We start from the raw sequence: 13,620 nt of genomic DNA, 5'->3' as shown, positions 1-13,620 counted from the left end.
TTATTTTTAATGATTTTTTTTAAAGGTGTATACCATTGAAGAATCAGGGCTAAACATCCTGGTGTGGTCAGTGATTGGAAATGAAAGAATGGGATGGACATATGCATATGCACCTCTCTCCAGTAACAGTCCCTTTAAGGTGGCATTTGAAGCTGATTTGGATGGAAATGAGGACATATTTATTGCTCTTGATGACATCTCTTTTACCCCAGAGTGTGTGACTGGAGGTAAGTGATTTTTTCAGAATATGGGAATATTTGTTTTTAGTATATAAATATACTACCTATTTGGGAATTTCTGAGGAATTACGTTTATTTTCAGGCCCAGTTCCATTTACACATTGAAGAAGAATCATATACAGTAAGAAGTAAAGTTTCTCTGCCTTTGTACTTTGCCATGAAAGTTTCATGTCCTGTAGGCAACAGAATGACTTTGCACTCAAGTTGTTTTAGAAACCCTGAGGAAATTTTGTTCTGTGAATGTAGCTTTATTTTCTACTTTCCTTATTCCCATAGGTTTACAAGAACTGCACAAAGCAAAGGCCCCTACGATTACCTATTGTCTTCCAGACTGTCTTCTCCATCTGTATTAACCTTTCCCCTTACCCAGGCTACGTTCCTTCTCTAAACCATTTCTACTGTACAAGCTAAAATGCTCATTCTATTTCAAAAAAAAAAAACAAAAAACAAAAAAAAAAACGTATTAAACACCTTTTCTAAAAAAAAGTCATCCCTTTAACTGAAATCTGAATTTCTAATGTCTAAGATGTTTCCCCCTAAGTGGGGCCATTTGTTCCCTTCCCGAGTCTTCCGTTTTAAAATATTAAACAGTAGAGTCATTGTCTTTCTAGGTAGTCAATGCCTCTTTTAAAGATTTTTTTTCCTAATATCCCTATTCAAAAGTTTCTTTTCTTTTAAGACCACTCATCTGAATTTTTATTCTTCTCATAGTTTTTTCTCTGGATCCTAAATCCTGGGCATTTTTGACTTCGGGTGACATACTCTATCTAAAACGCCAACTTCTTTGACTCTAATAACCAGCACACACCTGCTTCCTCCATAAATCACGCTCATGGTTGCATTCAGGGCCTGATCATCCCTTTTGAAATCTTGTGGTTAAAAATCTTATGTAATCGCTACTTTCTCATCTTCATTACTCCTCCTAAACCCATTTTCTAGTAACATTAACAAGAAAAAAATATATTCTAGATTATGAATGCTTCCTGGTTTTTGAGATTCTATAAACAGCCTCTTACTTCCCCCCTAGTAATTAGAAATTTAATGATTAATACCTTATCCACATCTATTTGCATTCAGAATTTTGAATTCTATTATGTACTGTTTCTTAAATTGTTCACATAAATTTGAATACTATGTGCCAGGCAATTTGCTACGCATTTTGCACATATTAATACATTTATTTATCAGCACATCCTTGTAAATGGATTCTAGATATATAGTCATATGATATGAATAGATCATTTATCTCATACTCTGCCATAATGGCTTTAATCATCTTTGCAATTGAGGTCACATAACCATCTGAATTTTCCAAAACTGCTGCTGGTCATGCTGGTTGGGATCACTTAATACCTTGGTTTATCACATTAACCAGGCCTTTTAAGGTCCCAGACATGTGCGTTTCTCATTTCCTGGCACCAATTTTCTCCAGCAATCCTCAAATCCTCCCATTTCTCCCTGGCATGTTCTTCACTCTGCTGATTTTCTTGTGTCCTTTGAATAGAAATAAAGCCATTTTGTGATAAATTCCTTAAATTTTCTCATTTTCACCTCCAAATGGGCCTGCATCTGCCTCCAGACTCTTTTTCTCACCATCTGTCTCAGGAAAAACAAATTCTCCATCTTCCCAAGAGAGAATGCATAATTTTAGAACATTTGCTTTCTCAACTCCTCTCAGCCATTGCTCCATATAAGTCTTCTGTATCTCATGGCTTCATTATCTCTCCTTCCATTCATTCTTGACTCTGTCTTTCATTTATACATATACTTTATAATATGTATTATATATTATGAAAGTATATAATATATATTACTGCTATATTAATAACATAATATATGTTATTAACATATTAATAACATACATGAATAACATATATTAGTAACATATATATTAGTAACATACAGCCTATACATATAATTCCATATGTATCATTTGATAGATTTATATTCTGGAATAGATATTTACATATATTTCTTATATATATATTATTCCATATGTGTATGATGGAATAATGTATGTTTACATGTGTTTTACTAATTTCAAGCTCCTCATCAGCAAAAGAGGCTTGAGGGCTTGTATTTCATCTCCAGAACCTAACATAGGGCCTAGGAAATGTAGCCTAAGAAATTATTGTTTTTCAAAATAACATAACAATGAAAACTGATTATGTGAACAACATCCTAACATTCACCAAAGTATAAAGGTTCTTCTCTCCCAGTATGTTATAGAACAGATTTTATTGTCAAGGATGATTTAAAAACAAAACAAAACAAGACAAAACACTAAGACCTTTGACATTAAGCCTTGAACTGTTTTCTCTTTGTCATTTTGTGTAATAGAAGGACCTTCCCCAGACCCATTCTTTCCTCCAAAATCCAGAGTCTTAAGGCATAGCTTCTACAACATGGGTTCATTATTGATTCAGGCAGATGCTTTCAGAAAATCATAAATTAAACCAGCACTCCTCAAACTGGGGTGTACAGATGCCCACAGCAACGTCCTAGGGAGTATGCAATACCACCAAATAAATCTGATGTAATTCATTGGGTTTACTTGAACATTTGGGGAAAAAAGTTAAATAATTTATTATTTGACATTTGAAATAAACACAAATCTACTACAGAGTGGAGTGTCAAAGAGAAAAATATAAACCTTTAAAGAAATGTGATCCTTTAGTGCTGTTACTAATGTCTTCTTCCCTGTGGTTTGTGGCACTATGATGGAAAATGTTGAGAGGTGCCTAAATGATAATTTAGACATCGAACGCCTGTGTCATATAATAGACAATATGCATAACATATTGTTGAATATGGAAGTTATGACCAATGTAAGAGCTAAATAATACAGGAGTCTATTGTGAAGCATAGAAAAATGGTAAAGCGTGAAACCAATTTTAATAAGCTGTCAATCAAAAAAGATCTCGATAAGTCCTGAAAGATATACAAAATATAATATCTGTCTCTGAAAAATAGAAATGTGAATTATTTTTCTTTTTGTCTTGGTATTTTTTGTTTCTGTATTTTAAAATGTCTGCTTAGAACTGTGTTGTTTGTAATTGGGGAAAAATAATGGTGTTACTTTATCAAGTAAAAGTGTAAGGTCATGATGCATATAATTAAGAACCACATATTTCAGGCCAATGATGGTTTTAATCTTGCCCTAAATGAAGTTATTTATTGGATTTATTATGGGGAACTATTGCATAGATGGATTTATTTCAATTACTTTGAGTCCTGTGTTTTTCCAAAAGTTATTTCTGTTAATAATAACTCATCTCTGTGAAACTCTTTGAGAAATGTGAGAACAGGTTATAATTAGCTCTTCTTATTTGCCAAGGTTAGGGAACATCAGGCAGAATAAATTTTATGGGTGAGCTGTTCTGCTAGTAGTTCAGGCATCTGATGTTTCACTGTTCTGGAGCAAATCTTTATCCTGTGTAAGAATGAGTCATCTAGAATTAGTTTTGCCTTAGCAGTTTTTCTTCCAGTTGCCTTAACTTTCCAAATAGCAGCCAACAAAGTCAGACAGAATTTTTAGATGTTCAAGAAGGAAAAGGAAAATAGCAATTATATGTATGCCTCAGAGACATTTGGTAAAAATTATCTTTTAAGTATTAGTATTTAGTAAGAAAAACTTCATTTCCCAGAAATGCCGGATAAAGAAAGCATTCTTTTTCACATAAAATTTAAAATAGGTCAAATTTTGAGACATTCCTCTTTAAAGTTTCTATTTTGTAGACTAAAAATCTCTAGGATGCAGTTTTCCAATGAAATATAGTTGTTAAAAATGCAAGAATTCTGATAGTACAAGGCCTACCACAATGAATATTTGCTGAATAAAGCAAGAAACGGAAATTAAATAGATTTTTTTTCCGGTATTCTTTTATGTGTTCATCCTTCAGCCCTTAGGAAAATGTGAAAAAGTCTATGCCATTACAACTACTAGCTTTGTTTGCCTTTTCTTAGTTAACTCAAACTAGACACAAATGAACTAAGGCACCTAAATTAACAGAAAATTTTCTTCAGATTTTATAACAAGACATCCAGATTTGTATGTGAACATGCCACCTTTCTGCTCAGACCCAGATTGACATCCTACGATAAAAAACAGCAAACTCTCCGCTTCATTTCAACCTCATATTAGGTGTTGTGGTGTTGTTTTTACCCCCGCCACAAACTCCCTTAATTGGAAGGAATCTAGAACAATGACATTTGTCACCCCGAGTTACCTACAGTTTTCTTTCCATATAGAAGATTCCACTAAAAGCAGCAGTCCTGTCCCCCACCAGCCTTTACTTCCTGCATTATTATTTCTCTGTCCTATCTTCATTACTTTAGGTTTCCCAGGGCAACATTTTGTAAATGAGTCTAACCTGATGAAATAAAGCATCTCCAGAAATTCTGAGTCAACAGAACAGTGTTTATTTTCATTGCATCTATTTTCCTTAGCCATATGAGTTTCCACAAGAGAAATGTGTTTTCTGTTTTACTTCTATCATTTGAAACAAAGAGGATCCCATCTGTCTCCGTGATGAAGAAACATTTTACAGCACCGGTAGGACACTGATATTTTTTAAACTATGTGTGAGACAGTAAAATATTTGAAAGAACAATGGTTTGAAAATACTGTGCCTATCTACAGAGTTTTGTCAGGAGTTTAATAAGGTGGCGAATACTAATAGACACAATTCTATGGAGTTTGCTCCATAGCTAAGAATTGGATTATTTCCATCTAGAAGTTGGGCAGGTGTGCTGGGTAGAATAGTATCTCCTCAAAACTCCATGTCCTTTGCAAGATCTCAGAATGTGACCTCATTTAGAAATAAGACCTTCGTGGATGTAATTAAGATGTGAATTAAAGGCATTCTGGAGTAGACTGGGCCCTAATCCAGTATGACCAATGTCCTTCGAAGATGAAGAGAACACGATGCACAGAGAGCACCACGTGATGAAGGAGGAAGAGGCTGGAGCAACTCATCTACAAGTCAGGGAATGCCAGGCTTATAGCATGTTTTTGAATGCTCATGGTGAGTCAAACAGAAGCTAAGAAAAAGTAGTGGAGCAGCTTCTCCCCAGAACCTTCAGAGAGAGCATGGCCTGAACACACCTTGAATTCAGACTTTTGGCCCCCACAACTATGGAAGCACAAATGTCTGTTGTTTTCAGCCATCCAGCTTGTGAAATGTCGTTACTGAGACCTTAGGAAACTAATACAACTGGGAACATTGAAGTCTACTTTGTAGTCAAGAACTGGGTGCAAATTTTCATTATGCACTGCTTCCTGCTTTGCTTTCTTTCTCTCTTGTTTGCTGTCTGGGAAGGAACCCCACTGAGCCATAAGCTCTAGATTCCATACAGTAGGCAGATGACCTTGACCACAGGACATGTTCCTTCTGGATCCTGCCCCAGGTCAAAGTTGTTGGAAACACCTCCCTGGCCCTGGAAGCTGTTAAGTCTCAGCTCCACATCAACATGGCCCTCTCCCAGGAGGGACCCAAGGCTGGCATGGCTCTGCATGGCAGGCCTGGTGGATCAGGGCACCTGCCCATCTCAGCCAGCCCACAGTGCCCCTTCCTCTGAACCTGGGTAGAAGAGACAGCCAGGCGACTGGAATCATGGAAGCCCAGTGGAGCAGAAAAATGAGAAAATAAAGCACATTTTATCCAACTGTAGACAGGAAAAGCAGGGATTTTACCCCTGCCTCATTTTTTTCTCTTCCTAGAATAATCATTAAACTTTTCCCATGCCCAGCCATCCCCTACCACCCCCCCAAAAAAAGAAAAAATATATTTATTATGCTAACTTACTACTCATTGGACCTGATTTTTTTCATCCATAAAATGATTATTGTCAGGATTTAGGAATATGCCTTTCCTAAGAGTTGCATTGACCATTTCATGCAGATGAGGAATCATTTTGAAAAACCTAAGAATAGTGCTTAAGTGACCTAACATGTCTATGATTAATATTCTCAGTTGAAACATGCTGCATCTGAAACTTCCTTAGATAAATACAGTAAATAAGAAGAGATGCTACCAGGTATTCAAATACTGAGAAAACTCCAATTTGGGAAATTAACATTATGGGCACTTTTTTTTCCCCCAACTAGGTTTTGTTGTTGTTGAATTGAAAGAAAACAGATCTTCAGAGAGTGAATGCAGATTCTTAAAAAAAAGAAGTATCTTCATATGGCATCCTTTTTGTCTTGACTTGATAAATATAAGTTAATGACAAATAGCAAGGTGTCAGACAAAATAAAGAATAAAATTCCTAAGATAGTCAAGGGAAAATAGTACAAATTCTGTTTCACTGGTGAAAAACAATGACTCTCACTTCATCAATGAATAGAGACTCCCATTCTCCTTTCATGTCTCTAAGCTTGAAAAGCAAGTCCAAGTAAGAATTTTCAGGTGTAATCTCTTGAACACAAATTATTTAAAGGCAGAGATCTTTGTCAGTTGTGTACAATGGTGTATTCTATATGCCTGGATGAGTTCCCATTATGTAGTTAGCTCTCAATAAGTATGTTGTATGACTGGATAGATATGTTGAATGAACAGATAATTAAGTAAAAGTCACCATCAGCTGAGTTTATATGACACCTCCCTCTTCATACTCACTAGTGACCTCAGCCTCCTGCGCTGTTCTCAATTTCATGTTTGGGGAAAAGAGAGATCGAGAACAAGAGACAGAGAGAGAGAGAGAAACAGAGAGAGAGAGAGAGAGAGAGAGAGAGAGAGAGAGAGAGAGAGAATATGAACTTTTTGAATAGACCAGCAGGCTCTGTGTGGTTGTATCCAGTGATGGAAAGAGGACTACAGGATTAAAATTTTGGAGAGCTGAGTTGAAACCATGGCTGTGCCACTAGATACTTGTATAATTTTGAGCAAATCATTTAAACTCTCTGGGCCATGTTATGTCATCGGTGAAATGAAATCGATCGGTTAAATCCCTTCTAACTCTGCCATTTTATGATTATATGAGGCTGGATTTGGAGGAGAGGATTAGGGGAGCAGAAAGAAGGCACAGAGCATAAAATGGGAGAGTAGAGAGTTCAGAGAAAATAAGGAGGAGTTAAAGGGGATCTAGGAATTAGGGCACCGAGGAAAAAGTAGAAATGTCATTGCAGTTAGATACAGAAGACTTCTCACTGCTGGGCATGTCTGTGAATTTAAGTACGCCATTCATTCAGTCAATATTTGTTGAAAATATATGTGCTGCCCTTGAATTGGATTGGAAAGACAGGTAGGAATGTGGTAATACCTACAGCTCTCCAGGAGTTTATAATCTAAGAAAATACTGAGATAGTGATGCATACCTGAAAGTTCAAAGTACAGTTTGAACAAAATGGATTTTAATTGCACAGGTTCACTTATTCATGGATTTCTTTTTTTCAGCCAAATGCAAGAGTGCCAACTATTGGTATAGGCAGGACCCAGCAGGGCTAAACAAAGCCCTGATTTGTAGCATTTGCCTGTTTCTCTGGTGTAAATACTCCCAACATGGTTGATTTCAGGCTGTGTATGTGACATCACTGAAGGTGGTATTAAAAATAGATGCTCAGCAACAGCAGGTAAACCAGTACAAGCAGGCTGCTACATATAGTGTCGGAGGAGTGAGCCTCAGATTCAACAGAACCACCTCCCTCCCAGCTAGACAGTGGGAGGAACACAAAGGCCATGGTTCATCCCAAAAAGAAAAACAAACAAACAAAAAAGGACATTTACTCAGCATTATGAATATAGAATATTGCCAAAGAAGCAATAATTTTTTTCATAATAAGGGTATTTATACCTTTTGTTTCAGTTGATAACGAAGACCTCAAAAGTCTTTTGGCTGTGAATAATGATAAGGAGATGCCAGTAATGTCTTCAAAGCCTGTGTGTACCTTTGTAAATATGCACTTCAAAAACAGTTATTGTGCACTGCTCTGTATCCTTACTCTCAATGCAACTCAGTCAGCAAGTTCTATAAATGTTGCCATTGTTTCTTCTCCAAGTTTCTTCTTACTGCCCAAATTCTCATTTGAGATCTTTTTATTATTAATCAGAATCTCTGTAATGGCCACATAACTGATGTATCTAATTTAATCACACATATACAACTTTCAAATTAAATCCTCTAGTGTCAATTATGTTGTCAGTGACAGAAAGATAGACCACTGACCTATCTTACCACAGTAGCCAAAAGAATATGTTATTGCAAGCAACAGAATTGTGCTTGGGCTAACTCAAGCAGAAAGTAAGCTTACTGGAAGGATTTTGAATTGCTCCAGAATTCAGAAGGTAGGCTAAGAATCCAAACCAGGGACATGAGCAGGAAGCAAGTGAAGTTGACAGCATTTGAGGGTAAGACTGGCCAGTGCCACTGCCTTCAAGTAATTGCTTTGGAAGCTGAGCTACCTACCCCTCTGCCATCAGTATGAATCGTCTCTGATACTGCCTATGTCACTCCTCCAACATTAAAAGTGCTGGTTGGAGCATACCATTTCCAACCCCAAGTCGTATTTCCACACTTCAAAATCACATTCAGTTACTCTCTCATATCTCATTTCCACAACGTGCATCTCTGGATGGTAGCCATTCTGATTCTCATTTTGTCAGAATTAAGCTTGAAAATTCTGCAACATTTGGGCCAACTTGCAACATTAAACCCTCTGTGTATACTTTCATGGTGCAATAGATAACAAATTGAAGGGAAATTAACCAAAATATATAAATTCATGCAAGTTATAAAGAGGAGAAAAATGCTTAGTGGTTAATTGCCTCCTGAATAAGTTTCTTATTCTTTAGCACACCTACTGACTTGTCTGCCTCTGTCTATAAAATGATCCCTTCAAACAGGATCCTTTGTGTTTCTCAAGTATCCCTTTATCTCCATGACTTTAGTCCTACCACTTCTCTGGCTGAGAAAGCATAGCTCTTTATCTCCTCTTGTGTAAATCCTTCTCCAATTTCAGGGGCAGAGCAAAAGCTGCCTCCTTGATGAACTTATCCTTAATCCTCCCCACAGGAAACCATGCTCTGACATTGTCTTAGCCTTAACTTTGCAGTTCTTCTATAGTATATCTTAGAAGATATTGTTGACATCTGCAGCTTGTTCTCCGTCATTTTTAGTTCCTCTGCATTGAAAAAGCCACATTGTCATTTTTTGATTTGGCAAGAATGAGTGATCTTTAACTTCAAAGTTGATTAAGAAAAATGTAAAATAAATTTCAAGTCAATATATGACAGAATAGGTATTCATTACATATATTATAGCAATCATAGATAAATTATTTAACACTTGGTTTTAATACAAGTGTCATTTTTATGATTTTCGGTTCAGTTAGCAATTCATAAGGCCTCGTTTTAAAATGGATAGTGATAAATATATAAAAGTCAAAAGGAAATGATTACCAGTCAATCCTGATTCACTTATTGGATTATAGAATATTATTAGGTTTTAAATCTATTATTGTGGGTCATGAAGTCCTTACTGTTTGTCAAAAGATGGGTTAATTCATTTTTACTCCTAGAAGGGATATTAGATTTGAAGGCAAAAACACTAGAGCCAGAAAATGGCATTAAATGCTAATACCAGGCAGGCTTAAGGGAGTTAAACCTGGATCCCCTGCTTGACAGCCTTTGGAGGAGTCTGCCGGTTATTCTAGGGGGTGGTTTTTGCTTGGTTGCCTGCTGATTATCAGGGTGGAAGGAATTTTGTTGAATTAGGGTGAAGAAGTTCAAATGACAACCATGGAAAAATTCACTCTCACTGTGAATATTTCATTAACCTGAATTTCACAAGGGTCTCATACAGAATCCAAAGATAAAACACAAATCACTGTCCCAACACTCTGTCTTAAAGATGAAGGCTTTTACATGAAGAATGACATTGACCATATAAACACATATGCATTAAAATGTTTGTAATATAACACGTATATGTATGTATATAAAATAAAACATGGCATGGTAACTCAGTAATTTTGTTACCATGTGGAAACAATAATCAATTCCTAAATTCCTGGTCACTTTTGGAAGTTATAACCTTTGCTGACTCTTATTTTCACTCAGAAAAGCTCAGCATCCAAATGTTTTACCAGGCCAAGTGTGTCAGAGAGATTCTGTGGGCTTTTCACAGCCAGGGTCAACCTGGACCTGTTTTGTTCTCTTGGGCTAAGAGAGCCTACTTTTATTACGATTTTCCTGATTCCCTGGAACACATATGTTGTTTGCTGGAAAGCATCCAGACTTTATAAAAACAAGTTCATTTGTTGCCTAAGAAATAGAAGAAAGCAACACTGCTTCGCTTAATAGTATAAGTTTTAAGAAAATATATATATTTTTTTCAAATAGAAAAACAAGGGACTTTCCCAGAATGACCAGTATTTTTTTATAGTAGCATCTTATTGAGGTGTAAGAATATTTTACCCAGAAAGGACCAGTTGCTCTTTTTAGAAATAGTTGAAAATGGGGACCTGGGTGGGGATTAATGGTTCAACAGAGAGTGACTGTGTATACATATATGAGTCTTCGTTATTCACCAGTGTAAAGTTGCTCAAAATAAAAAACATGGGATTAGAGAAATAACCAGGTTTTGGTAAAAATAAATAAATAAATAATTCTAAGGGTGACAAGGCCAGATGCAGTAGCTCATGTCTGTAACCCCAGCACTTTGGAAAGCTGAGCTGGGTAGAACACCTGAGGGCAGGTGTTTGAGACCACCCTGGTCAACAAGGTAGAGCCCTGTCTTTACTAAAAATGTAAAAATTGGCTAAATGTGGTGACACATGCCTATGGCTTCAGCTACTTGGGAAACTGAGGTAGGAGAATCACTTGAGCCCGGGAAGCAGAGGTTACAGTGAGCTGAGATCACGCCACTGCACTTCAGGCTGGGTGACAGGGTGAGAAGAAAGAAAATAAAAAAGATAGAAGGAAGGAAAGAAGGAAGGAAGGAGAGAAAGAAAAAAGAAAAGAAAAAGAAGAAAAGAGAGTTGATAAGCTTATGGTTGTTTTTTCACAGAATACATGATTGACCAATTTAAAGACCAGCCCAAGAACCAAAGTATCTAAACTTTGTAGTTTGCTCTTCCTTCTCCTTCTGATGGTAATGTAACTTATGTTCTGCTGGTGAGATGTGCACCCTGTGGCTTTCCATATATACATGTTTTAGCATATATCTTGGTACTTGAGCCAGCCTGTTCTGACCAACAGGCTCCAAGAATATGTGTTATATAACGGGACAAGATAACTCAACACAATTTAATCTAATCACTTTTAGTTGTTTCTATTGGGAAGGCAGAAATTAGTGTAGACCTCTGTGTTTTATGAAATAGTGACATAATCCTATACAATGCTTTAAAATTTAGGTTAAGCTGCTCATTCACATTCCTCAAAAGTTAAACATAGCTTCGGTTAAACATAGCTATATTTGTGTTTGTCTTTAGTGCCAGTCACTGTTAACTGGAAGTTATGGTACCACAGCCACTTGTTCTATCTGGTTGGAACATACAGTGGCTGAGCTCTTGCACCTGGAAGTTCTCTGATAGACAACAGTAGAATGATACTTGACTCTTGGGCGGTCTTCTCTAATGCCCATCTCACTAAATGATTTGTCTTTCATTTGACCTTCCTAAGACAGGTGGAAGAGATATTCCCAAAGTGTATATGAAATTTAACATTCTTCCTTCACAGATTGTCTAAAACTCCTAGAAATTTTTAATTGTATATATTTATGGTGTGTGATGAGAGCTGGCTTCTCACTCTCCATTCTCAGCCTCTTATACAAAGAGAAATATCTGATTATTGATTGGCACCAAAGCACCTGTTCATGTTTCTGTAAGTAACAGCTTTCCACTCGCAGGACTGATGATGACTTTCTCCTTCTCCGCCTTACACCAACTAGCCAAGAATATAATGCACATTCTATCATTTGAAATATTCATTATTTCCTCTGCAATTTTAGAGTTTTATGAGGAAGAACAAGAGCATAGGTGAGTCTGAATCGTATCAGTGTGTTGAATACCAACTAAAAACAGTAGACTTAACCCCGTAAGGTGTTGGAGAAGCATTTTTAAGTAGAGGTCTTCCTTTGGGAAATGTGTGCTGGAAGCAATGTGAATGTTGAATTAAAAGAGGAATGTATTTAATAATATTGGGCCTAAAGTTAGAAGTCAAGAGTTGAGGAATTGGGAAATGCTTTAGCTATTAAATAAACCTGCAGTAAATATGGGCTAGACCTATCAGTGAGCAACAGCATTAAATTAGGCCAAGTACACAACCTCGTCCAACATCGCATATAATTGAGGCCACACGAACACAGATATGTCAGACTGGGAACTATAGCACCATCTGGAAATGATTAAACAAGAATGAATCTGTAATCCAAAGGGGTCTCTTTGGGTTGCAGGCCTCATGGCAGGAAAGAAATGACCAGCAACCACCCTCCCTTATTATATTTTTAATATATTTTTCACTTTTACATACGTTTTAGATTATTGGGCATTATATGAAGGCAGCAAATTCATCATTTATGCAATTTCAGTCATTTGCAGTGGTATCACTATTTTTGGTTAGGGAGGAATTCTCTATAATCCTGGCAAATATTGATGTTGGGTAAAAGTGATAACACTTTTGGGGCCTCTTAAGACATTCTGTTTCCTCAGATCTTATTTTCTTTCAAATCTGTAGCCTCTGTATGTGCTGGGAAAAGAAGGAAGGACTCTGATAATAAGCTTTTCACTCCTCCACCTCAATATCTTGTTTTCTCTGAAGGACTTTGCCTGTCATCCACTGCCCAACTGTCTTCTGCAAAGCTCCTCCGTTATTAGTGAGTAGCTTCCTGCTTTCAGGTAACCTGTCTCTGGATACGTATACATGCATGTACACATATTTGTACAAATCACATATACATACTAAATATATTTATGTTTGTATTAAGTTTGAATTTTTCCAGCTCTCTCCTATATTGATTTTAGCTTTGGCTTTGAATCACTGCAGTTATTCATTTTGAAAATAATTATCACTTTCTACTTGGCATCTCTTCTCAGATGCTTGTGAGTTTCCACACTGGACATAAGTTCTGGAAAGTTCTCTGTTTTCTTCCCCGTTTTTGTTTTGTTGTTGTTGTTGTTGTTGTTTTGTTTTGTTTTGTTTTTTTGACTCGGAGTCTCACTCTGTCACCCAGGCTGGAGTGCAGTGGCATGTCTCAGCTCACTGCAACCTCCACCTCCCAAGTTCAAGCAATTCTCCAGCCTCAGCCTCCAGAGTAGCTGGGATTACAGGTGCATGCTACCACGCCCAGCTAATTGTTTTATTTTTAGTAGAGAAGGGATTTCACCATGTTGGCTAGGCTGGTCTTGAACTCCTGACCTCATGCTTCACCTGCCTTGGCCTCT

General features: G+C 36.9%; 1 protein-coding gene across 1 annotated transcript in view; it reads left to right on the top strand.

The window, feature by feature from the left end:
* The window catches only part of MALRD1 (MAM and LDL receptor class A domain containing 1), a 576,163-nt gene that overhangs the window by 430,444 nt on the left and 132,099 nt on the right, over positions 1 to 13,620 (top strand). Inside the window, exon 34 of the mRNA XM_032244079.1 lies at positions 26 to 227. Coding sequence (XP_032099970.1) covers positions 26 to 227 — 202 coding nt within the window. The remainder of the gene's footprint in view (positions 1 to 25; positions 228 to 13,620) is intronic.

Source organism: Sapajus apella, unplaced genomic scaffold, assembly GCF_009761245.1.
Source record: "Sapajus apella isolate SASKATOON/1434 unplaced genomic scaffold, GSC_monkey_1.0 scaffold53, whole genome shotgun sequence".
Lineage (NCBI taxonomy): Eukaryota > Metazoa > Chordata > Mammalia > Primates > Cebidae > Sapajus > Sapajus apella.
This window is presented reverse-complemented; position numbering and strand designations above follow the sequence as displayed.